Source organism: Anser cygnoides, chromosome 5 (assembly GCF_040182565.1).
Source record: "Anser cygnoides isolate HZ-2024a breed goose chromosome 5, Taihu_goose_T2T_genome, whole genome shotgun sequence".
NCBI lineage: Eukaryota > Metazoa > Chordata > Aves > Anseriformes > Anatidae > Anser > Anser cygnoides.
The window spans coordinates 9,092,762-9,118,318 of NC_089877.1; the positions used below are offsets into that span (position 1 = coordinate 9,092,762).

General features: G+C 38.3%; 1 protein-coding gene across 5 annotated transcripts in view; it reads left to right on the forward strand.

Annotated features, from left to right (window-relative positions):
• Nucleotides 1–25,557, forward strand: part of LOC106033952 (uncharacterized) — a 233,281-nt gene that overhangs the window by 149,465 nt on the left and 58,259 nt on the right. The window contains exon 1 of one of the 5 annotated variants that reach the window (XM_066998213.1): nucleotides 1,108–3,047. The exons of the other annotated variants lie outside the window; for them this stretch is intronic. Within the exon in view, the coding sequence (XP_066854314.1) occupies nucleotides 3,023–3,047 (25 nt within the window). The 5' untranslated portion in view covers nucleotides 1,108–3,022. Of the gene's footprint in view, nucleotides 1–1,107; nucleotides 3,048–25,557 lie in introns of those variants that run through there. 5 annotated transcript variants of the gene reach the window in all.

The window sequence follows — 25,557 nt, forward strand, 5'->3', positions numbered from 1 at the left end:
GACATAACTGTAAGCAAGTGCTTTTTAAAATTTCAGCATACTGTAATTAAAAAACGTATTAAACTTGATTTTAGATTTTGAATTTTTTACAACAAGATAAGAAAAAGAGCAAAACTTGGTATTTTCAATGACAAAAATAGAAAAGGAGGAATAGAAACTTAGATCAGCCTAAAAGCATAAAATAAGAGGCATCTGTAAAGCTCAGCATGTCCCTTTGATTAAGGCCTCAGATAAGATCACCTGTGACCAATTTACCTCCTGGATCGGGTTACAGAACATGTGAGCACAGGCGGTACTTTTTTTCCCCCTTCTTTTTAGTGCTGTTCAGTCTTAACAGATGTGATTTTTTCCTTTCTTTTCCTTGATGTTTTATAAATGAGGAATTGGAGCAGTATTGCTTTATTTCCTGAAAAACCTGAACTTGATGATATGGCCAGAGAGCTGTTCTGTGATATGTACCTGCAGGTATGAAACTTAAAAAAAAAAAAAAAAAAGGGGGGGGGGGGGGAACTGAAGAAGCTAAAATGCAAGTAAGTAATCTGCTGCTACCTTTGCTTATTGTGGTTTATATCTTGGATCCTAGCGATTATCACTCTAGTTCCTATGGTTCATTGTAAAACATATTATGGTTAACATACCTTCGCATAATGCAGCTCTTCTCCTTGCAGTATGCTAGCTAAGTCCTTGTCCTTGTTTGCACTCTGCAGGTATGTAGGAAGTTACTGTGATATGCAATGTTCCTGTTTGTTTGGAGTTACCATTCAAATTATGCCTGAAAATAAAACACTGTAAGAGTTTTGTGTTAACTTGCTCATTCCTGAGTCCACATAGGATTGGCAGTACTAATGGGGGAGTCCTGCTATCTTTGGTGGCTAGGGAGTTTTCTGACTATGTAATTCCTGGAGACTTAGAAAACATTCATTTTGTTTTATTCTTACTTATCTCACATATATAATAATCTCCATTTCGAATATTACACTTTCTTCTCTGTGGGTAGCCTACCAATACCACCTACCTTTCAAAATTGCCTATCAAAACTGCATGCAATTTCTACTCTTCTCTTCCCACACCCCAGCTCTTGTATAAGGAAATAATCTCCATTGCCCACCAGTCTGTGTGGTCAGACTAGCCCTATTTAACTGGCATTCCTCTCAGTAGCTTTACAGAGCTGTTGCATAAGGAAGTTTTCCTATTAATTAACCCCTTAAAATGCCCTGTTAAGTAGAACCCATGGATTATCCAAGACTAGAGTCCCCTGTACATGTGAAGAACAGAAGAAAATGTCTTTCTTGAAGAGATTAACTTAAAAAAGTAAAAACAAAATTCAGGTGCAACTTCCACCAAAATCCAGGGAAAAAAATATGACTTGCAAGTAGGGATAGTGTGATAGAGTTTTGGCGTTGGCTGAGGTGATGGGGGACTACCTTTCCAGAAAGATAAATATGGTGGAAAAGGGGATACATTAGACTGGAGGGAAGGGAGGCTGAAGAGAACAAGTTGGCTGTTTATTTTCCACACATTCAAAATGGTGCTGACATTCAGTTAAAATGTATATAGGGTTCTCAGAATGTCCAGGGTCCTTGATTTGTGATTGTTCCCGCAGCCTGATTTCTTTCTATGCCTCGTTCCCAAACTGAGGCAGATATTGTGTACTAGCTAACAACGTGAGGAGGCATAGGGAAGTCCTGTACCTGTTTGGACTTGGTAAATAATTGCTGGATGTGGCATAGTATGATATTTTGAGCTGTAGGTTATTTATTTATTTATTTGTGGAAAATTATGTAGCTGATGAGACTGGATGGCATGATTATTAAATTCTTTGTTATTTTGGGGGGAGAGTGCATTTTGCTTTAGGCTCTTTAAAACTATTTTGAAGGTGTAACACTAACTTTAACACAGAATATAATACTGGTGCAAAGTGATAAGTACTTTTATAAAGCAGCATATTTTGTGCTAAGAATACAGAGATGATTGGTAAATTTGCAATAGTGTGCTATGGAGATGATTGTAAAACCAAAAAGTACTACTGTAATGTTCAATGTGCTTCTATATTGCCTGCAGATAAACAGGAGAGATACTAGGAAACTAGCATGATGAAAAGATGCTAGCTTTAGGTGAGCAACCTCCACAGCTGTATGCCTGTTAAAAGGTGAACATAGCATTACCAGATGGATTCTAGATTGCTGGTCTCTTGTTTTGCCACCGTTGTTGAGTAGAAGATTCACAATTAAAAACTAACTTACATAGGTTGTCTCTAGGGTAAACTATCAAGGTTGTTCAAAACAGTAGATTGCTACAGACCTCATAGAGAAAGCAGCTGTACTACCTACCATTAACAGCATTTAAGCAAGTGATTTCTATATTGCATCCAAAATAAAGTTTATCTTCTCTCTCTCTTCTTCTGAGCAACTGTCTGATAAAAACTCCCAATTCCTTATAACCTATTGTAAGAAAAGATAACTGGGGATTATAGCTGGCCCCTGACTTTGATAGTGGGTTAGATAATCTTCTAACTACAACTGAACAGCAATTGGACTCCGACAAGTCTGAGAGATGAGTTTGGTCTCCTTCCAGTCCCCAGTGGCTAAAAGGTTTGGCTATTGCTGCAGCTGGCAGTGAAGGGTAGCCTGGAGCTCTCTTCTTGCATCCATTGGGATTTCTTTTGTATAGACTTCCCCCCCTCCCTAAACTAGCTTAGTGAGCCAACAGGATGTTTCTTGACCTAAGGAGTAACTTGGACGTTGTTCTTTCTCCTGTCATCCAGTGCATGGGTGTGTCTTGAAAAGAGACTATTAATTGGCTGTTACTTTGCATAAGGGATACGCAGCTGCAGAAGTACCCCTTTATGGGCCTCTGCTTGCTTATGTAGTTCAGAGAGGCCTTGGGGCTTCTTTGACCTAGTTCCCTGTGTGGACTAATGGGAGTGCTGCTCCCAGGCTCAAAGATTGCCTTTGTTTGTAGCTTTCACTAGCACAGTGGAGAGATCTGACTTTGGTGATCTTGGCATTGAGAAAATAATAGAATGGACCGTCCTATTGCTCTCAGCGGTAAGACCTTTAGGGTGGAAGTGCTTCATTCTGGAGACTATTGCACAGGTTTCATTATGGGGTCAACTAAATCTATTTAATAAGGTGTAGAACAGTGGTGTCTCTGCAGCATTGCAAGTTTTTTTTTTTGTTTGTTTTCCATAACACAAAATAGTTATTCTGAGCAGCATTTTTCGTTTATAATCTGATCCAACATGAATTGGTACTTCAGCGTCACATTGAGTTCAGTGTGGGTTACAGAATACAGTATTATGTATAAACTTTGGAATTGTAATATAATTTAATGACTACATATGTGTACATCATGCACACACACACAAAATCTAATTACTGGCTAAGTAGCATAAAGATAATTTCCTATTTTGACTGGATGTGAATATGGCTTTAAACTGAAATGGCTTTCACCTTAAAAAAAAAAAAAAATTAGATTTAAATTAGATATTACATAGAAATTCTTTCCTATGAGGGTGGTGAGTCCCCGGAACAGGCTGCCCAGAGAAGCTGTGGATGCCCCATCCATGTAAGTGTTCAAGGCCACGTTGGATGGGGTTTTGGGCAACCTGGTCTGGTGGGAGGTGTCCCTGCCTATGGCAGCAGCTTGAAACTAGGTGATCTTTAAGGTCCCTTCCAACCCAAATCATTATATGTTTCTATGAATCTTAGCTTTGTATGTTCGTTTTAGTGTGGAAGTGAAGGTAGAGTGCCTGTAGTATCCTTGTAGCCAGTTAAAAAATGACTGTGCTCACAGTCTAATCAGTAATGTAACAGGCACAATGCTATACACTGCAAAATGAAACATCAACAAGTGTGGTGGCTTCCATAAAATTGGTCTGAATTAAAATTCTGGAAAACAGAATAGTGTGGAAGTTTGGCTGCACAGTCCATCAGTAGTTTAATTTAACTTGAAAAAATAATTTATGTATGGGTGAGAAAACAGAAGAATTGGGCCCTGTGGAAAAACTGTTTCAATAATTTGGATATAGAGTAAGTCAAACAAAATTAACTTTATCTGGTAAGCCAAATTACTGTTAGAAAACAGGAGATGAATCCATACCTATTTTGTAGAACTTGTAATGGTAAAGTGTTAGTAATGTGTTATGTGTATACATATGTGTGTTATATGCATGCATGTTCTGAAATCCACTGTGATTGTCAAAGGATCACTCTTCCCTTTCCACAGAGTTGATGGAGATGTCTGTAGATACTGTTAGTTTCTCTGCTCTTTCGTTTGTGGCAATGACATTCTTTTTGATTTGTAGACTGGTGTTGTTTTGATTGAAAATTCTGAAGCAGGGCTCCTCTGACTTGGAATGTAAGGGACTCCTGGAGCAAGTTACCTTGTTTTGTTTTTTCTCTGTCTTGTTTCTAGTATTTTATTGGGACAATATATGACTGAATCCAGTGAAGTATTGAGCAAAAATCTAAATGAGCATCAGTGGTGAAGTGAGAGCGACAAACTATGTGCACTGCATAATACTACTGTGTATGCATACTGGAATTTGTTGTGTTAAACTTAATGTTGCTGCAGTCAGGCAGGTAGCTATTGATTTTGGTGGCTTTAACGGAAACTTCAATGCGCCAGGAACAGGGTGGCCACCTAGAGAGATTTATAAAATGCAACTTAATTCTCTTTCTGCAAGAAGGCAGTTGATGGATTATTATGACGAAATTACTCTTAGCCAAAGAAAAATACCAACAGTTTTAGTGGGGGTGGGGGGGAAGCATTTACCCATGTCAGCTCCTGTATTCCTCCCTCTTCTGAGAGAAGATGCTCCCTTCCCTAGCTGTCTGTCCTGCACATTCAGGTTTTTGTCAATCTTAAATTTTATTCCAACTTTTGAAAATGGAATGGTGAGAATATTTTTGGTAAAACATAAGGGGACTTTTTGTTAGACATTGGTGTTTCCTCTGCACAGAATAGTTGGAGTAATGCAACAATTTCTGTCCTGATGTAGTTGTAATTCTCCTGTTTAAGAAACCAAAACCCAACAACAGCTGTTAGCGGTGCCTGAGGAGGGGGGGAAAAAAAAAAAAAGGAAAAGGTGGCATACAAAGCAGTACTGCTTTTTTAAGTGCACTGCTGAGCAACGTTCACCTGAATGTGTTAAAGAACACTTTTATAAACTGGCTTCTGATTCTTGAACAAATAATGGCAGTATACTAACTGATTAAATGTGATCTTATCAGAACTGCACTTCCTGTTTGAGGGGGGAAATCTTCCTGAAGGACAAAGAAAACTTTCTGCATTCCAGATGAAGATTAAAGAGGGAGAATTTATTTATTTATTTATTTATTTATTTCTGTTAGACAAAAACTCTGTATGGTTGGTTAATACGTAGGTCAATGAAGAATGGTCAGTTAACTGTGCTCAGTTATGAATTAATAAAGAAGTCTCAAACATTTGATATAAATGAAAAGAATCTTTATCCAATACTGATAATATGTAAAAAGAAGTCCGGATTTTTTTCACTAGTTACGCTGCATCCAGGAAGACTTCCTGGCCAATGTGTCCAGTGTGTGATGTAAGCATTAGCTTTCCTTGTGGAAGCAGTGAACATCTCTATACAGAAATAACACTGTAAAATTGTGAAATAGTAGAAGCTGAAACCTCTTTAGGTTTGGCTAGATGAAACAGTGGCATGCACTCAGAGAATGCATGATGTTTTCTTACACGAAGCTTGTCACTTTGCGTGAACTAGTATTTTGAAGGATTGCTGTAGTGCTAATAGCTATACTCATCTGTTGCTACTTTAATATTTTTACTTTTGTAATGACGTCTTTAAATATAACTTGTGAAACTGGCTCCCAGCAGGTGAGCATCCCTCAAACAATAGCTGAGTGCATACATAATGCACAGAGCAATCATTCTCTTAGATTGCCTTAAGAATGCACTGTGGTAATGGTAATACAGTTTAAAAATAATAAACAATTTACAGCAAGTATTAATCTATATGTCTTCAAGAACACATAGAAAATATGAGTGGGAGTAGTTGTAAATATTTGAGTTATGAAGTCCCATTGAGGCTCAATGGAAGGTGTATGTCTTCTGGGGTATCTACAGTTCCAGAAATTGTACATAAGCAGTAGCTGGACTTTGTTAGGCCAAGTATGAAGATTTAATTCTACCATGCTGACGTTCACAAAATTGCATTGATGCAAATTTTTGTTTTTCATTTTGGCAAGAAGTGGGAACATAGTCCATCTCTAGGATATGACCTAAAAAGCCAACATAACTTTACTGCCAAACAGCGTTATTTTGTCATCAGTACTTTGCTGCTCTATGTAGTCATTTGGGAGGGGTTGATCATCTTGACCAGATTAGTTTCTTTGCTACCTTTTTTCCTTCACTTTGGTACTTTTCAATATTTGTTACACAACAGTCAAATGTGATTTTTTTTTCTTTATAAAAAAAGTAAGACTTGAGAGATCGGCATTGATTTTGGTGTTTAACTACTGCACCTGGTGGGTGGAAAATCAATTGTATTAAACATCAAGTATTTCAATTTTGTCAAACTGGGCTGAGTTTAAGGCAGAGAGTAAGCCTTCGTTACTTTGTCATATCACGGGTAAAACTTGCAAAACAAAACAATACCATGTTGCTCTTGGTGACACACAGTTGCCTAAGCACCCTAACAATTCAGCTCTAATAAAAATACAGTGCATCATAGTTATGGTAAAAACCTGTTTTCGTGTCAGTATCTCCTTGGACTGATGCTGCATGAAGTAATATGGTGCAGAGGGTTTTTAACATAGAACAGTTTTGGCATAGATGTTCATCAGTTATATGGTTATGTTGTAAGGAACACCTATTTTTGTTCTAACAGCATAAATCTGGTATCATAAGTCAGGGGTGCCACATCAAATCATGTTGGTTGCATTATTTCCAAACAAGAACTTAATTAGGATAAAACAGTTGCATAGAATCTAAATTGGTGAGGTATGTTCTGCCTCCAACTCCTCATGTCAGTAAGGAATGGATCATTTGGGACTGTCACGTGAAGCTATGACTTGGTCCACAGCCTCAGAGAGGAGATCCTGTGGACTTAGAGTGTAGTTCTCTGATGGCAATCTGGCACTGCAGTGGTGCTGGTGTCTGGCACTTTGTGTATGTATAATAAAATATCCTCATCTTTTCATATAGCAGCACCGCATGAGAAGTAGTTCACTGAATTTACTTTTAACAGTGTTTTGGTTTCACTGTGAAATGCTCCCACACACAATTTTACAGGAATGTCTGTCTTCCAGTTAGGCAGAGTTGTAACTAAAGAATTCCCCTCTCCCATTACTTCTGCCCAGTGGGGGAGGACAGCATATATACAGCAGGATCTTTTTTATGTTGATCTGTAGGTGGAAGTGCCCTGCAGCTAGATACTGGTTCTGTAAGGAAACCTGAGCAATGAAAATATTTTATGCTTTTACCTATCCCATTATTCAACAAAGACATTTCTGCAGGTGTGAAGTGACTTCTTCAGCAATGTTTCCTTCAGAGACAGAGTAGTAAGAGAGGTGTCTGGCATTGCAAAAAGAGGGGGGTCAGAGGGCTTTGGCTGTCTCTGCTGATTTGATGAATTTTCTGTGCTGCTTTGTGGCAGTGTGTGAACATGCTATTGTTTCGCCTTGTGTTTGCAGATGAGAGGATAATTGCAGGTGGCTAACATTGGGGTTCTGGCTCCGAGAATTCACTTGAGTGGTGGTACCTTCAAATCTGGGGCTTGTACTTTGAAAATCAAAACTAACTGTGGAATATGAACAATTTGTTCCTTGAAGGAATACTCTGAGATGTTCAAGATTTGTTCTATCTTAGCTAAAGTGTTAGTCAAGTAATAAACTTATTTCATATAGTCAACCAGAATGAAATTCAGTCCTATGCAGAAACAAGTCCCTGTGCTTACAAATAGGACCAAACAGTACTAGCTTCAGTGGTTGATGGGCTTTCTAGCAAGACAGTGTTTAAAAGTGGATGATGTCCAGTTCATTCATCTCTGTATTATCTTATATTTTTTCTCTTTTGACAGAGTTGGACACCAATGGTTAAAACATACAGAAATCTGTCTCTGAAGGGAGGCAGACGCCAATCTATCTTAAACCTGATCTTCACAAACCTGCTCCTCACCCTTAGTGTCCAAACTGTCCTGTTAATCTACCCATTTTTAAAGAAAGACCTAGTTTTTCAGGCAGCTGTAAGCATAGTGTACAGTCATAACCACTTCACTATTTTCTGCACTGACTGCAGGGTTGCGAAAAAACCCTCCATGTAAATGAGTCAGTCCTGGAGAACTTGCTTAGTTATTGACCTTCTTATACCTAGCTCTTTCCCCTTTTAATCAGCTCTAGCAGTAGCATTAGTGTTTCACCACAGACATTCACGTACCATGGTATGAATGCCTGAACTTGTGCTCAAATGTTTATTTCTAGCAAAGCTTAAAAGCGGAACATTGTGCAAAAGTTCTTGGGGTGGCTATTGTTGTTGAATAGCCACAGACTATAGCCTCTTCTCTTTAAATAACAAAACGCTCCTCTGACTTGCTATTTAGAGAAGGCTATGGCTGACTGGGGGTGCGGGAAGAGGAGAAATCAGTCACTTTCTGTGCTTTAATGTTCCTTGACTAGGAATGGTGTCCAATACCCACTGCAGTAAATGAATATCAATACGGCATGTTAATCAGGCTGCCTTCCCTTGCTCAGACTGTCCTATAGCCAGATGTTAACGGAGGAAGGCCATGAACTGCCCAGGCTCTGTCATGGCCAGTGAAAAGCAAGATTGCCTGGCTTACCCTCTTGCAAGAAGCAGCACGGTGTTTCTGCAACTTCATATATTTACTTATATAAAGGCAGAGCTGTCAACCTGTTTTTTTTTCCTCCCTCTTTTCTTTCTGGAACATAGTAAAACAGTTCATAAAATATACAACATGGGACTTCCTCTGCATTTCCTTCCCTCACTGCTCCCCTTGAGCGAGCTGCCTGCTTCACAATAGGTGTATGCAAGGGGAAACATGCTCCTCATCACTGCTGGCATTTCTACCAACCTCCTCAGCAGATGACTAGAAGAAAGTGAAGCCGCTGTGCTGTTTCCTCCTAAAAACACTGTCTGGGATGTCCTTTGTCTACTGCTAGAGCAGTTACAGATTCCTACTTGCTTGAAGAACTTGTGCCTGGATGATTTTTGTGCTGGTCTTTGCAGCTTGTAACCTAGCCCACAGGCATTGGTAGGAAATAGCGTGAACTCTCTTTCCTTCATTTGGGGTCAGAGTAGTCACTTGCAGCTGTGCAGTGTGCCTGAAAGATGCCGCCAACCATAGGGTGATTGTATCTAGTGATTCATCAGTTCTTTAAATGTAATGTAGGTGGAGTAACAGTGATGTGGGGGACAAAGCACCGTGAAGACAGCAGATTTCTGGGTCAAAAACATTTCATCAAAAAACAGCCTGCCTCTGTGCTGAAACCAGGTATGATGACTGTAAGCAGCCTGTGTAACTGAAACCTGTGCAATGTAGGTAAACAAAATGGATTCACATAGAAAGGTTGCCTGAATAGAAGAAACTGAATGTGTAGTTGTTTACACTATCATCCAGCTGAAATAAAACAGCTAGTATCTGACTGTCGATATATGACAAGTTGGAAGTGCTTTACTTTTGGCTTGGGTGTTCACATGGAAAAAGTATCCTGCTGTGGTATTGGGGAAGCTCATATTATTTCTTCTTTTCTTTAAAATAATCCATATGTTTTGCTGATTATACAGTCTTTAATGGATTAACATTTTAAATATGTAGTTTTTATAGTCTTGCCTTTAAATGGTGCAAATCCTTACTTTGATGCTTATTCCAGAATTTGTCAAATCAATGAAGCTATGCCTTTATAAGTTCTCTACAGCAACGTTCCTCGGTAAAACATTTCAAAATTATATGTGGAGCACAAACAATTGGAGGACTAATGATATCTATTCTGCATTTTACCATAGTTGAATAATTTATTTTTAACTAGGAATTATTTCTAAATTCTTTCTTTCTGTTAGGGTTGACTTAAATACAAGGTCAAGTTTGTGGCTTATTTTTTAACACAATCAAGATAATTAAATTTCCTTATCCTTATGTGAAATTGAGTTATAAAATACGGGGAAAAGTATATAAAGACGGCAGTGGAAAGAATCCATAAATCCTTTTAGAAGCAAGGAAAATCTGACTGTTTAAAAAAAAAATCTGTTTTTACTTTCTTGAGTTCAATTAAAAAAAAAAACACAACTAAAAATTAACAGATAATTTTGTCTGTAGTGTTATCTTTTGCCGTTTTGCCAATTTTAGCTACATTATTTCCAGTCCCCTCCCCTCATCTAGACAGAAGGAGAATCTGGTCTCATTATTTTTGTCTGTAATACTATTTACTCTTATATGTTTATCTTGATATAAACGCTACCTGAAAAGGTGAGAAGATTTTCACACCTTAGTGTTTCTCTAGTCATTGGCATACACATAAAGAATGCAGAGTTCAAGAGCTGGGATTTAATTACAACTCCAGTCCCATTGAGTTCTGGATTGTAATTGAAGAGTGCTGTTATAATTTCTGTATGTTTCCCACTTTTAAAGTGTTTTCATGGGGAGTTAGGCCTTTGCAGAACAAGAACTGTTAAATGAAGGTATTAAGAATGTTTTTACTCCTGTTCTTGTACATGTGCACATATTTGAATTTCTCTTGAACCTGGACTGATCTTTTGGGTGGCTAATGAGATGTACTGCACTTTGATCCTTATGACGCTCTCCTATCTCTACTATATTATTACTTTAAGAGTTTACAATCTTGTATATACCTTAAATCTTCTAAGGAAGCCGCTGCTTTTTTCCTAAGACAAACTGACAAACTACCTATCTCAAACTTAATCCCAGCCTTTGCCAACATAAATTCTTGTCCTAGACCTGTGGCCTTTCCAGCACTGTGATATAAATCTTAGATTATGAAATTCCTTGATTTAGCTCTACTGGCATCTTAAACTGTATAGCCTATTAACCTCTGCATGGGACGTAACCCACATCCTAAGTGATTCAAAGCCTTCATCTTAATCTCTTGGTAATTCTAAAAATTATTTGCCGTATGTCTGAAATGCAAAACAAAACATTGTAGGTGTTATTTAAACAAGTACAACCATGATTTTACATATTCTTTATTCTTAGTTCAAAATGTACACGCGATGGGTTAGGAAAGACAGGTCTTAACTTCAGTAGCAAATTTGGAGACTACAATCTCCAACAAGCTATAAAAATGATTACTGTGGCCCTTCGTCCTGTGAGAAGAAAACCTTAGGCTGTCCTTAGCCAAGGTGGTTGCTTTCTTTCATCATTCTTTGAAGGAATGATGAGAAGCTGATTCAAGGAAAGGTGGCTGCAATTTGTGATAGCAGGAGGAAGATGGGAGGAGAAGGTGAACACACAGGAGCTGTGCCTAGGAATGCAAACTGAGAGCGAAGAACTTGACTGAGCGAGCTCAGGGAGTGTCAGAACTGCAAAGAGACTTAAAGCAGAGATGGTGGTGGGAGCAGGGTGAAGAAAGATAATGGATGTTGGAAAGAGTGTAATGAAGAGAAATGGAGATTTGTGGGGAAACTTGCAAAAGGATAACTGTTGAAAAGCTCATTGAATTCTGTAAGTGGATACCTTAACCAGAGAGTGGGATTTGGTCAAATACATGCATGTGTATTGAGCTTTTCTTTCCCGCCTAAAGGTCACTGTCAAAATGGGGAGGGAGATCTGTGCTTTGAGAAGGGGGCTGGTGGGGGGGGGGGGGGGGGAAGACTTTTTTTTCTTTTTAAATCTGCTTCAGTGGTGGTGCCCAGCAAAGAACCCAACCTTACTATCTTTCTGCTGTTATTTCTTTTGCTGCATTATAAGGTGTTGAGACTCTTGGGCTTCTGAGGAAGGGTGCATCTTCAGTGCTCTAAAATGCTATCCAAGAAAAAAGTTGGTCCAAATACACAAATCTCTGCATACTTGCATCTCCCTTGTCTGCCCTCAAATGATTCACTGTATTTCTGTTTTTATCTCTTACAAGTCCAGAACAAAGTCAGTAGTGTTTGTATTTTACAGTTGCTTGTTCTGTTTCCCTCTCAGCTCTAAATCAGCCAGTCTAGGAAACACCTTCTCCCCTGCACCCTGCCTTCCTCCCTTCAGCGCCCCCCCCCCCCCCCCTTTTTTCTTTCCCTCCTGTTCCTTTGGCAATGGACAGTTGCCAATTTTTCCCTGATCCTTAAGCAGCCTTGCAGCTTGCCGATTTTTCTGTCAACAAAGAAACAAGCAGTCTCTTTTATCTTGTTTGCCTTTCATCTATTCTCAGTTCTCTGAGTTACGACCTAGAAAAAAGAACAGGCATCACCTGAATTCATGTTTAGGTGAAAATCAGACATTACCTGTGCTAGCAGTCTATCTTTGATACAAGCCCACGTGACAGTAAGAGGGTACAGCTTTCAGTGCTGTTGCTGGGAGGGCTGTCATTAATGAAATCAAATAGTTGTGGCAGGAATGTCTTTGCTGGAAGGATGATGGTTCTTTCATTTGTTTACAAGTGTTTGAAGAATGAACAGAAATAAATCTATAGTCATTAATAACAATTACTTGGTGTACTTTGCATATACAACCTTAAATTCCAGAATGTGACCCCCGCAGACAGGTGAATATTATGTGGTGGTACAGCTATATAAAAGAAGGCAGTTATTTAAAATGCTTTTAAAGTAGTAATATGCCAACGTTAAAAGGACCCAGTCCTGCAAGGTGCTGCAAATACCTGTAAGTCTCCTTGAAAAGCTGGGGGGGTTCTCAATCTTTGCTTGATCAGTCATTGAGCTCCTGTGTTGGAATCCCGCAAGTTCAGAACTTGGAAGTTTCTGCTTCTACTTGGAGTCAAACAATAAGATTCTTCTTTTTACCCTGTAGTGGGTTTACGTGGCAAGGTTTTGGTAGCAGGGGGCCATAGGAGTGGCTTCTGTGAGAAGAATCTAGAAGCTGCTCCATGTTAGGTAAGGGCCCTGCTGCTGACCAGAGCCAAGCCAATAAGCAATGTTGTTTGTGCCTCTGTGAGAGCATGTTTAAGAAAGGGGGGAAAAAAAAAAAAAAAAAAGAGAGACATACAAAAAAACCAATGCTGCTAAACAGCAGCTGGGAGAGACAGAGAGGAGTGACAAACAGCCTTGCAGGCGCCAAGGTCAGCGAAGAAAGGAGAGGGAGAGGTGCTCCAGGCGCCGGAGCAGAAGTCCCCTGCGGCCTGTGGTGAGGACCGTGGTGAAGCAGGCTGCCCCCCTGCAGCCCAAGGAGTACCACGGTAGAGCAGGGTTCCACACTACAGCCTGTGGAGGAGACCACGGCGGAGCAGGTGGACCTGCACTGATGGAGGCTGCGGCCTGTGGAGGACCCCTACCAGAGCAGATTCGGGGCCGGACCTGTAGCCTGTGGAAAGGAGACCACCCAGAAACAGGTGACCTGGCAGGAGCAGCTGCCCGTGGGGGATGGACCCTGTGGTACAGACCTGTATCTGGAGCAGTTCTTGAAGAGCTGCTGCCTGTGGGCAGCCCATGCCGGATCAGTTCATCAAGGACGGCATCCCGTGGGAGGGACCCCACAGCACAGGGGACGAGGGTGACCAAGAAGGAGTGGCGGAGATGAAGTGCTATGGACTGACCACAACCCCCATCTGCCCGTTCCCTTGCACTGCTCAGGGGGAGGAGGTGGAAGAGGGTGGATGGGGGGAAGGCGTTTTGGGTTTCTTTCCTTTGTTTCTCACTTCTCTAGCTTGTTAGTAATAGGCAATAAATGTTACTATCTTTCTACTCTGAGTCTGTTTTGCCCATCACGTTAATTGTTGAGTGATCTCCCCGTCCTTATCTCAACCCTTGAGCCCTTTTCATTGTATTTTTCTCCCCCTTTCCCTTTGAGGAGGGGGAGTGAGAGAGCAGTTGTGGTGGAGCTCGGCCGCCCACCTGAGTAAAACCACCGCATGCCCTCATCCAAATTTTGTCCTACTTCCTCAACAAAAGTGTTTGCCAAAGCTTAATTAGCACTAACAAAACAACTGTCTTTGCTGCGTAATGAAACATCCAGCACAGTTATAACTGTGACACCACCAACCCCCACACCCTCAACCCAAACCAAAATCTTTCTAGCCTCCCATGGAATCGTGCATATCACCCTCCTACTCTGCAGTGCACCTGTACACATAGCAATCATGCAAATCTTACATTGTCTTGTATATGTAATAATCAGTCGCTACAGGTAGTTGCTTATTTTAGTGTATACTTTTCATCACTGGTTCTGGGACTTCAAAATCATTCAACATGAAGGATTAAAACTTCTTCTACGACCTTTTACTTTAGCACATAATTGTGTGTCATTAACCTATTATTAATGGTGACTTAATCACTAGGTCTATGGTTGCAGTGTAAAGAACTAAAATTGTAAATAATGAAACAACATGAAAACAGGAAATCAAGTTGTTTAGAGCAAAGACATCTTGTTAAATAAAACAAAGAAAATGTTTGGGAGGCTTTCCTGTGAACAAAGATTGGGATTGCTGCATTGTTTTGTCAATTCAAAGATGCATAGAATCATCCGACAGAAGTTATGTTGTCTTTCATCAATTTTAATGCAGCTTCTAGCTGTAAAACTCTGCCAGCATATAGATGAAGGTGTCTGGGCATATTGGTATGCTAAATCATAAGCAGTCTATTCCCATTCCACATCACTTGGTTAAAGTGAAAGTTCCAGAACAACCTGCAGAAAGAAACGTGTGAAATTTGTTTCTGTCTGGGTACCTCAATCAAGTTCTTTCTTGCCTGTTTTCAATCAATTAATAAATATCCTAGTATCTTGCAGTTGGAAAATACAGCTGGAAAAAAAAAAAAAAAACAACTCTTGGATAATTATTGATTACTTAACAGATAAAACTAGTCCAAAACTATCAGGAAAAAAATAAACACATAATCCTGTAGGGTTTTTGTATTGGTTTTGAACTTCAACCTTTTAGAAACTTCATGAAAAATAACATAGGATGCTGCTTCTTTTAATAGCAAAATAGGTTTCTAACTCCCAGTTGTGGAGTTTGTCTTGTGTTATTAACATTGAAGTTCTTATTTGAGGCAATCCAAATGTGTTACCTTCCTTAGTTGTGAATTATCAAATAAAAATAAAAGAAGACAGTATTCAATTGACCTCTACAGATTTGATGTAAAATCATATGTGACAAGTCACCTGACACAAATGCAAATCTGGTAATGAAGATTAAAAATACTTCTCATTCTTAATGTCACTGCAACCAATATATGTACTACCTGCCTTTTTGTGAAAGTTTAAGAGAAATTTAGTGCAGACTATCGTTCTTTCATTCACCCTACTTTTATTTTTCTTCTTGGGTTTTGCTAGTAACTATTCAAACGGACCCTTAAATAGGATCCCTAAACACTTACTCTTAGTTGATTTTAATCTAAAGGCCACTGACTTCAACTGATTTGGGGTCAAGTTGGAAACATGGAAAGTATTTTGTTATATTTTAAGTTGGCATTAAAACAGTCTATATTTTAAGTCACAGTTTCATACTTAACACATGGTAAATTTGACTAATGATAATTTCCTCTGAAACATTTATTTGAATTAACTTTTCTTTAATCTATACTATGAATGTATTTAAATCCTTCTGTTCTTCCTTTCTCTGCCTGATTTAAGGAATAAAAATGTGGTCTTGCCAAAAATAAGATCAGGTTATTTGTATAGAAACAAACATGCACTGAGTTGAGAACATTGTGGCTAGGTTGCTGTGTCATCATACATGTGTTCTGACAGTCATTCTAAACTCAATTGACTTCAGTGGGAGGAGGTTTGAGCAATAATGGACGTTTAAGCTTTTGGAAGTTGAGGAAAAAATGCTGAGAGATTTGAAAACCTAAAAAAGCAATAGTAGACAGTATCATAGATCTGTAAATGGACCATGTATCATAATGTTTTTGCAAGACTAAGTTTGACACAGAAAAGCTGCCTGCTAAATCAAAGCCATCACTTAACAGCTTTCGTTTGTTTTTCTTTCTTTCTTTTTTTTTTTTTTTTAAGTACTATAGGTGTTACTATCAGTAGTGTGCTAATGGCAAGTGTTTATCTGAACTAATAAATATGAATAACCTGAAGAGTTATAATTTTCATTTAGCTTACAGGCACCTAATGACCAAAATATCAGCAGATAAATGCAGCTTGTTTTTAATGACACTTCAAAATGTGAATGACACTTCAAGACCAAAGCAACCTACAAAAAACCTACCAAACAAAAAAAAAGCAACCTACCAAAGCACTTTTTAATGACACTTCAAGACCAAAGCAACCTACATTTTATAAAATAAACAAAAAGCCCCCATTGATTAATGCTGCCTATTGCGTAATTTTAGGCTTGGCTTTTGGTCTTCTCCATATGTGATTTTTTTTTCTCCCTTTAGCTCAGGAACCAATGTACAAGCCGCTGTTTACCAGCGATCTCAATACCACTAGCAAGTTCATTCTTCTTTAGTTGTTTTTGCTTTAGTTGGCAGAGAGGATAGGTGAAGTAAAATTAACCCCTTGATTTTTCTATAAGAAAAATCTTATATCTTGGTTTCTTATATATTGTTTTCTATAAGAAAGATGAATTTTAACACAAAGACCACCTGTGTAACTACAATGTCATCATCTTCATTTATTTGACCAGTCTTATTCAAATAAATGTCCAGCAGCATACATCTGCAAGGTATGAGAGTTAGGATTTCATCATCGATAGAAAAGTTGATAGACAAAGTAAGATGACACTTGATTCAGATACTGCTGAGTCCAGAAACTTTTGAAATTCCAGAAATATTTTTTATATAAAAAGTAGCTGTAAAAAAAGTACCCGTAAAAGTATTTTTTATATAAAAAGTATCTGTAGGGTATGTCTGGATATAGGTATTCTGTGGAAACACATCTTGGATCATAAATCGTTGAGCCTTGATCATATTCCCCAGTGTTTATATTGCTTGTTATTTATGATATGAAAATCATGTATTGTTGAGTAAAAATGCTGATGTTCCTTGATTGTCTTGATGAAATGTATACATTTATTTGTTGAGTTTGTCTTGTTACTGGTTTGGGGTGCTATATTAAATATCTTTAAATTTGTGCACAAATGGGATGATAATGCCAATGTATATGTCCAGAAACTACAAGGAAAAACAGATGCATCTTTAGGTTAATGAGTGCTACATTCTGCTTTCACTAAGATGTGCAAGCCTCTCAAAATGAAAGGGAGATGTTCCAGTTTCACTCTGATGCTTGCTTGGGTAGAATTTAACACTGTTACATCAACAGATCATGCATTTTGTTTTATTACTTCAATACTAACATAATAAAGACCAAAGGTAAAATATTCAGTGTTCATGTATACCTTGATAGCAGTTTTTCTGTGCTTCTACATTTTACACTGGTATCTAAAGCACTACTCTCACTTACATCATAGTGATAAGATCCCACCAGTCTCTTGAGATGTCTTGTTAGTGCACAGGTGTAGGAACCTGAGCAGTACCAGTGTCATTTTAGCCAAAGGGGATCCTTTGAACTTCAGGCCTGCCATCTTTTGTCCATTAAAAGTGACCATTTGTTGCTATGGATGGAGAAATCTCAATCACTACTGGTAAAGATGCATTGCTTAGATAGTTAAAGTTGTTTTGATGGGACAATATTACAGGTGGTCTAGGTCTGGTGTATTTGGAAGAGAACAAGGCCAATCTGCAGACCCTTGCCTTGTATACCATTCTAATGCTGAATTGAAACAGACTGAGACTACTGTTCTGTTAAAGCACCTCACTGCTAAGCTGCTGTTTAACCAACAGTGTGTTAAATGAGCTCACAGATGGCAGGTCTGCCAAAAAACTGGCCGTGTTGAGTGTCTGTCCTTCTTTACCCAGGGCACTGGGCAGTATTTGGTCTCCTTTTCAGTAGACCAGCTTTGTGGTTCTTATAAAAACTGATACAATTTCTCCCCTTGTCTTTGAACTTAATCTTTCAGGGAACTTTAATTATGTACTATGCCTGAAAGAAGAGTAAGGCAATGTACTCCCAAACCCCAGAATAATGCTCTTTCACATTTCAATGTGTTCTTTGGGGCCACGTTCCTCCTTTGCTCATACTGGAGGCGTTTATTGTGTTTGGGGAGGAAAAAAATAGGATCTGTTGGTAAAGGCATCATGATTTATGTCAGTGGGTAGCATTTGGGCAAGCATGAGTCTTTATTTTTAAGTTAGCTTTGAACCAAATGTTGCCTGCTGCAGATTTAAAAATGGTAAAATGATAGCATTCCCTCAATGAATCTGCTGGTCGTGTCTGGTAATGTCAGCAGTGACTTGTATCTGCTTCTCTGCTATTTAGCTTTCTTTGAAAATATAGTTAGGCTGTCTTTTTTAAACCAGACTTCAACACATTTGATAGTTTTTCAGTGAAAAGTTGGCAGTAAGGTGGGCAAGGAGGGTGGTCAGCAAGATGAAGAGAGTCTGCTTTGAAGAGAATGGAGGCTAGAAAGCTCAGAATATCAGCAGAAGGTAACAAGAGCTTGCTTCTACCTTAGCCATTCTAGCATGTGATCTGAGCAAACTGCAAGCCCCTAAAGAGTTAAAAGTGTTTGTTTCACAGGAAATTGGAAGAAATTTATGTGCGCAAGTGAAACTGAAAGGTCGAATGTGTGACTCATATCTATTGACAGATGGAATGAGCATAACATAAGAAGACAGTGACTAGAAAACAAGCAGGTTGTGTGAAAGTATTTTTAGAGACTAATTTCTACCCAGCTGTGTCTTCTATGAATGGAAGAAGTTTGTCAAAGTTACCTACAAGTTGCCTAATAACTACCTAGTGAAAATTAGTTACACCGATATGATTTAAATGGATACTTATTCCATTAGGATGAAAACAGAATTAACATTTTTAAGAGCTCTACCTGAGATTTAAAAATTGTAGGAAAACAAGATTTAAGAGAACATGTAAGTTTCTATTAGTGATCCTTAACTTTTAAATACCCACTTACTTTACCTCAGTTCCCCTGTTGACTCCCACTTCTGTGCTCTCTTCCCCTCTCAACCTATCTCTTCTTCAGCTTAAAATATCAGAACCTACCCAACTTGCTTGTTATATAATAATGACTCACACTCTCATTGGCTTAAACTTTCCCAGTCTTTCTTTCGTCTCCTTTTATGTTGTTTAAATTGAGATTTAGCCTCTTCAGTTTTGGGTACTACACCGTGGGGTTTTTAGTAAGTTCCACTGACAAACAAGGGATGCTGAAGCTAAGTATATAAAATTTATTTAGGAGTATGAGAATGAAGAGTTAGCAGTGTTTTATATGATACATTCACTTTGCTGGACAAACAAAACCACCTTAAAATCTTCAGCAAAATATGACCCAAAATTTGGATATAAGTCACATAGTAAAGTACATATGAGTACCTACTTGCCTGTTAGGAGGAGCAAATTGGGTGTACAATGCAATATAACATATGTTAATTGCCTTGTGCATTTTATAGGCCATAGAATTAAGTTTTGAGGCAACAAACTCAAAATTGAAGAATTGTAATTTATTCTATTGTTGCCCTGATATACTTCTGTGGCTACATGATCGCAGTCATGTATGATGTACATCTGGAAATTTACATTTTCTATTGATGAGTGAAATATTTACGGTAAAAGTTAATGTGCTGATTTCTGAGTCTCTGCTCCTATCTAGGTGAAAGGATTATGGGGGAAGAACACAAATCTCTATGAACTTGACCACAGACCATGGGGGAGATATGATAGCTACTTTGTGCCCAGTCTGTGGACCTCTCTCCATCACCCCGAGCTGTCTTTTAAGGCATCTCAGCTTCCTAGGCATCCTCACTATGGGTTAGGCTCCAGCTCCCTGGCCTCCTGCTCCATAGCCAGGTGGAACAGTGTAAATGCCATGCATTGCAAGCTGATTCGTTGAGAGCAGGAAATGGAAAAGGGAGAGAGAATCATTCATTTACCCCAAACTGCAGTATTTTAGCAGTATCTGAATTTGGATTTTTTAAATTGTTTTGTTATGTGGTCTCTATAGACATAAGCAACTGCTTATATATTATGTGTATAGAACGTTCTCGCATGAGCTACCAGAACAAGAGTAACATACTGGGATGAGGAAAACATCTGATGCTCTCTTTTTACAAGAGAAGAAATCTGCAGTAAATTAAATCTACAGATTCACTGGCATGCTAAATCCCTGAGTAACAGTACAAGTAGGGTATGGATAAAGCCTTTTGTTAACATGGCATGTTGCTGCGATTAATATATTCATTGCACAGCTCTGTTATGACGTAGGATCTATGAAGGTGAAGAGCATCACCTGTTCATTAGTGGGCAGCAAGAAGCAACAAGAACAACAGTAAAAATGTGTATTGCATGTATATCTTTTTATACATGTATTGCATGTATATCTTTTTGAAGTATCTTTTTGCCTATAATCCTTTCTCATCCAGCATATATGTTGTTAGTCTACTCCTTTTCCTGGAGATCATCCAAATACTAGCAGCATCATTACCTGTTTAGAAACTTGGGGGTGGAGGCTTTTTTCAAATAATCCTATAACATTCCTGCGGGAATTATGTATTAGGGGAAATATTTAATATGAAAGTGAAGTACTGAGTGATAAATATTAAATGATGGAACTCACAGGGCAAATTTTACAATTCTGACTAATGGAAATACAATTGCAAATATATAAATTAAGATGTTAAATAGAATTTGACTTAACTCTTTTCAAGTCCTGCTTGTCATTGCCTTTGTTTTAAAATATTGTTCTCCTAGCAGTTAAAAATAAATAAATAAATACATACATCTTCAGTTGCATTCTTACAAAATAGCGTTTTCTGAGCTTTCCTTGAAAAATCTGTAGAAGAATACTGTTTCAGATGATAAATACAAACTGAGACCTAAAATCCCGTGTACAACCAGACCTTACTTTAAACAAAGGAAGAAGGTGGCAGGTTACTAAAATGTAAAGATTATAGTAGTGGGTGCCTAAGACTTTTTTTTTTCCTTTTAAAATGAAGGGAATGTTCCAACTATTGCTAGTAAAAGGTAGAATACACATCCTAATACATCCTACACATCCTAACACCTCAGGAGTAGAGAGTGGTCCAGTGTTTCATGCAAGCCAGTACTGTTCCTCTGCTAGAGGAATATATTTATCCTATTGATGGCAGGCAGATTATTAAGGCTGGCATACCTCTTTTCCTTCCACTTTTTGTAAACATTAACAATGAGTACAGAAAAGAGCCCCTGCCTGTGGTATTATTTGCTGTAATCCGTCAAAGCTTTCATAGTTCTTTTTTGAAATCATGTCTTCATGAAGTGTTGTGAAATTTAAAATCCTTCATTTGTTTTAATGTCATTGAGCAGTAAGTGACTGCAGAACACTTAAGGTAAGTTTTAGCATTGTGGCAAAAGTCCCAAAGTCAATGGAAAATTTGCAGGTCATTATTAAGTTGTTTGTATACATTACTGAGAATAGACAAGATACTTAAATGAACAAAAAGAAAATAAAATATGACCTTGTGGGTCTCTAAGTTTAGGAGAACCTGTGGTTGGGAGACAATCTTGACTATTTCATCAACTAAATTCACTCAAGTCTATTTCGTGTTTGCTTTAGATTCACTTTCTTCATTTACTTCACTTCTGCAAATTTTGGAAAACTGTTCTTGATACTACTATCTATACCTCTTATGCCATTAAAATCTATTTCAAAGGACATCCTGCCCTAAACTAAAACCACGGCTAAGAAGGTAATTATAACTGAGCTAAATCACTATACAACAGCATAGGATCAAATCTGCAGCATTTAGGTTCTGGTTCTGCCTTTACTGAAGACAGCAGGCATGCTTCATGGCTGTTTTGGTATTGTGTCTTATTTTGAAAACCAAATCTTATGTAAGTAAATGTGTGCAATTCATGCATGTACCTGTGAGCTGAAAAGCAAATATGCGGTACTTGGGAAGGAATAAAATCATTGGGTGATAAGCCTTACATAGCAGCAAATCTGATGAAACTCCCAACTTTGGGCTGTACCTGTGTTGTGGTATGATCATTGAAATGGAAAGGAAGAAACAGGTGGAAGAAATTAACCACAATCTGAACAGACTTAAATCTACTACCTGTAGTAGACACAGGTTCAGACACATATGCACAGTTGCTGACAAAGTTGGCTATCTTGCGACAGCCATCTTCTAGAACGTGTAGAATTCTTTCCCCTTTTTACCTTCATCTTCCCCAGTCTGCTACGTTACATTTTTAAGCAAAAATTTTTACTCTTCTAGTTGAAAGTGTGGTAGTAGTCTTGCACGCATGCCAGGAAATATACACAGCATTGCAGGTTTTTGGAAACAGAAATACTGTAATTAAATTTTAATAGATGCTCTCACTTTGTACAATGACTTGTCTTTGCTATTCCATTATAGGTATTGAAAACTTCACAATCACAGTTATTACAGAGGTAACACAAGCTCCCACACATTCCTTTGGGAATTTTTAGACTGCAGCAGTTCTTATGAATGCAAAAAAAAAAAAAAAAAAGTTTCCTTGAAAAGGGTTTACAGAGAAATTGATGGAATTTATATCCAGCTAATGGGGTAGCTGGGCACGCTTGTGTAAATCAGCACAATGATACGTAAAGGTACCCTTACTGCTTAGATAAAGGTCATAGGTGCAGAGGTCATATCACTGCAAGTGAAATTGTGTTGATTCACTTTTCCCCTTGCTTATCAAAGAGGATGGTACAATGCGTGGATGGACATCATTATACTGAAGATTTTTCTGTGTCTAATTAGTTTGTTTATGCTTTTCTGAGGGCTTACCAGCTGTTGGTGTAGGAGTAGCACTGCATGTTAATAGTGTTTCTCTTTTAACCTCTGTTGATGCTTTCATTGAATTTAATGTGACTATTTTCTTGGCTGTACATATGATAGTATTTTTGGAGAATGCGTTGGGCAGCAGGGTAGGGAGAGAACAGCATTCAGGTGCCTACATGCCCAATGCTGTTGAATTTGAATTTACATGACATTGAACAGGGCTGTAATCCTCTCACAAGTTTTTTCAGGAACACCTCTTGCTAATGTGCTTGTTAGGTAGCCACTGGTATTTGTAGGTTCACTGAGTTAAAAATAAATAAAGATCCATGTGTCAGAATACCTCCTCAGATGTGTTGGCTCAATAAGTCAGCTTAGACTTTGATCCTGTTTTTATTTGGTTGGCTGGAATTTACACACATTATATCACATGACAAAGCTTCCCAAACCATCCTAGTAGTAGTTACTCAACACTTCAACACCTTTTAGACTGAAAAAGATGTGTGCAGAAGCTTTAAGGGTTTCCTTCTTATCACAGCTGAGAACATGGCTGAGAAACAAAGAACAAAAGGAGAAAACGACTGAATATCAACATTGCTGTGCTTCATGTCCTGCCGAGAGGGTCAGTTCTAGCTAACAGCAGGCTAATCATTTTACTGTATGACTTGACTATAGAAACATGTAACTACTAGTCTGCTAGCTTGTCGTTGTGCAGTGCTCTGCACTGTTCCACTCTCAATTGATGCAGCTGATAGCTCACGAATTACTCCTCATACTATGATGAAACATGAAATCCAGGCACACATGCAATATTTACTGAAAACAGCTGAAATAATAACCCACAGGTTATTAATCTCTGAGTTTGAGCCCTCCTTTGCTTTTAATATATGACACTGAAAGAAAATTCTATCTAAAATCGGTGTGTATGTCATATGAATGAAAGCAGACATTGGTGGTTTCTCATAATATCAAAAGTCCCTTAGTTACAGCAGTATGCAAGCTGTTTGCCTAATAAGTCTGTATGCCTGCTATTGTTTTTTTCCTTACTATTTAAGTGAACATATTCATTTTAATTGAAAATGCCAAGTGACTAATATGTAACTACATGGAGAAATATAGAAGTTGATCATTCTGCTGAATGAATGATTTATTTTTTCTGCATAAATCTATACTGAAATGCAACTAAGAAATCCACATAATTTATTGATGACAATGATGAGTGTTTCAGAGATCCAGCGCTTGACAGAGAATAAACTGTCTGATGGATATTAATGAAAAAAATATATATATATGTAAAAGTACATTTATTAATAGGCCATACACACAGTCTGAAACTAGCTGATTTGGAAAAGTACTATATTGTTGATAGTAATAAGGGCAAAGAAACACTGGAGGAAACATCCCTGTGGCTTAATCAATGATCAGCACATGAACATAAGTCAAAGATTGTTTAAAATCATTCCAAATGAGGAATAACTGACGTCAAGAGCTTGCTTGCCTTCTTACCTGCTTCACACTCTGGTTGCCTGCAGTGACAAAAGTACTAACAGACATTTAGAAGCAGTCTTTCACAAACTGATGGCTTTTTTTTTCTCCATTTGCATTTCACTTTACTTACAGTCTGGTCACAGATGCCCTTAGAGGGCAGAACTGTGATACACTGGTCAGTCTGTATTTTGTAAGTACCAACAGATAATAAAGCCAGGAACAAGTACTCGTGCATTGTTAACATGGAACTGCACTTAGCACTGCAAACCACAAATGGGCAGTAGCAGTGCTTTTTACCTTTAGTAGAATGACACGGGTACAGGGCCAAATTCATTGCATCTCCAAGACCAGAAACGTTTAGCAGCATCCCTTCCGTTGAAGGTGAATGAAGGGTACGAGGATGACACCAGTCTGTATTGTCTGCACCTACCACTCAATCTGTTTCTGGGAAGGAAATTTTGAGGTAGAGTTGAAAGCGGATTACCAGCATATCAGAGGTGCTGGTGAGTGCTCTAAATCACATTGGGAAAGGAAACTCCTGACAACTGTAGAGCCAGTATTAATTTCTGGATGTGCTGCATGCTCACCTACTTGGATATACTAAGTTGAGCTCTGAGTCAGGAAACACTTCATTCCATGGAATTTTTGTGGCTACTCCTAATCACATGACTAACCATCCCTGATGTTCAGAAGTGTCAGTTTAATTTAAGAGATCCTAAAAGCAAGTCTGAAGTCCATCTTCTAGAAATGATATGCACAACAGGGAAAGAATTTGTCTTAAGGGAGAAACAAATGTGACATGTCTGTGACTGTTTAAAAGTATTGTTTATGTAAGACTTATGTAGTTTTCCATTGAATCTGTTAAATGGAAATGGAATGCATTTAGAGAAACTAATGTGGGAAAAGGAAGAGTGGATTGTATCACCCATGAAAAGGGTGGAAGTGCAATTAGTTTTCTTCCAGCAGCTGGTCTGTTTTCATGACTGATTTTTCCCATTAGCAGTGTGGAAGCACAGCACAGAGCAATGAACCCACTAGTGCAACAGGCAAAAAAGCTGAGCTGTAAGGACAAAACTAATATTTTTTCATACTATGTGAACAGTTTGTGACATACTGCTGGTTCTTCAGTGAAACCATGTCATTGAAAGGGGA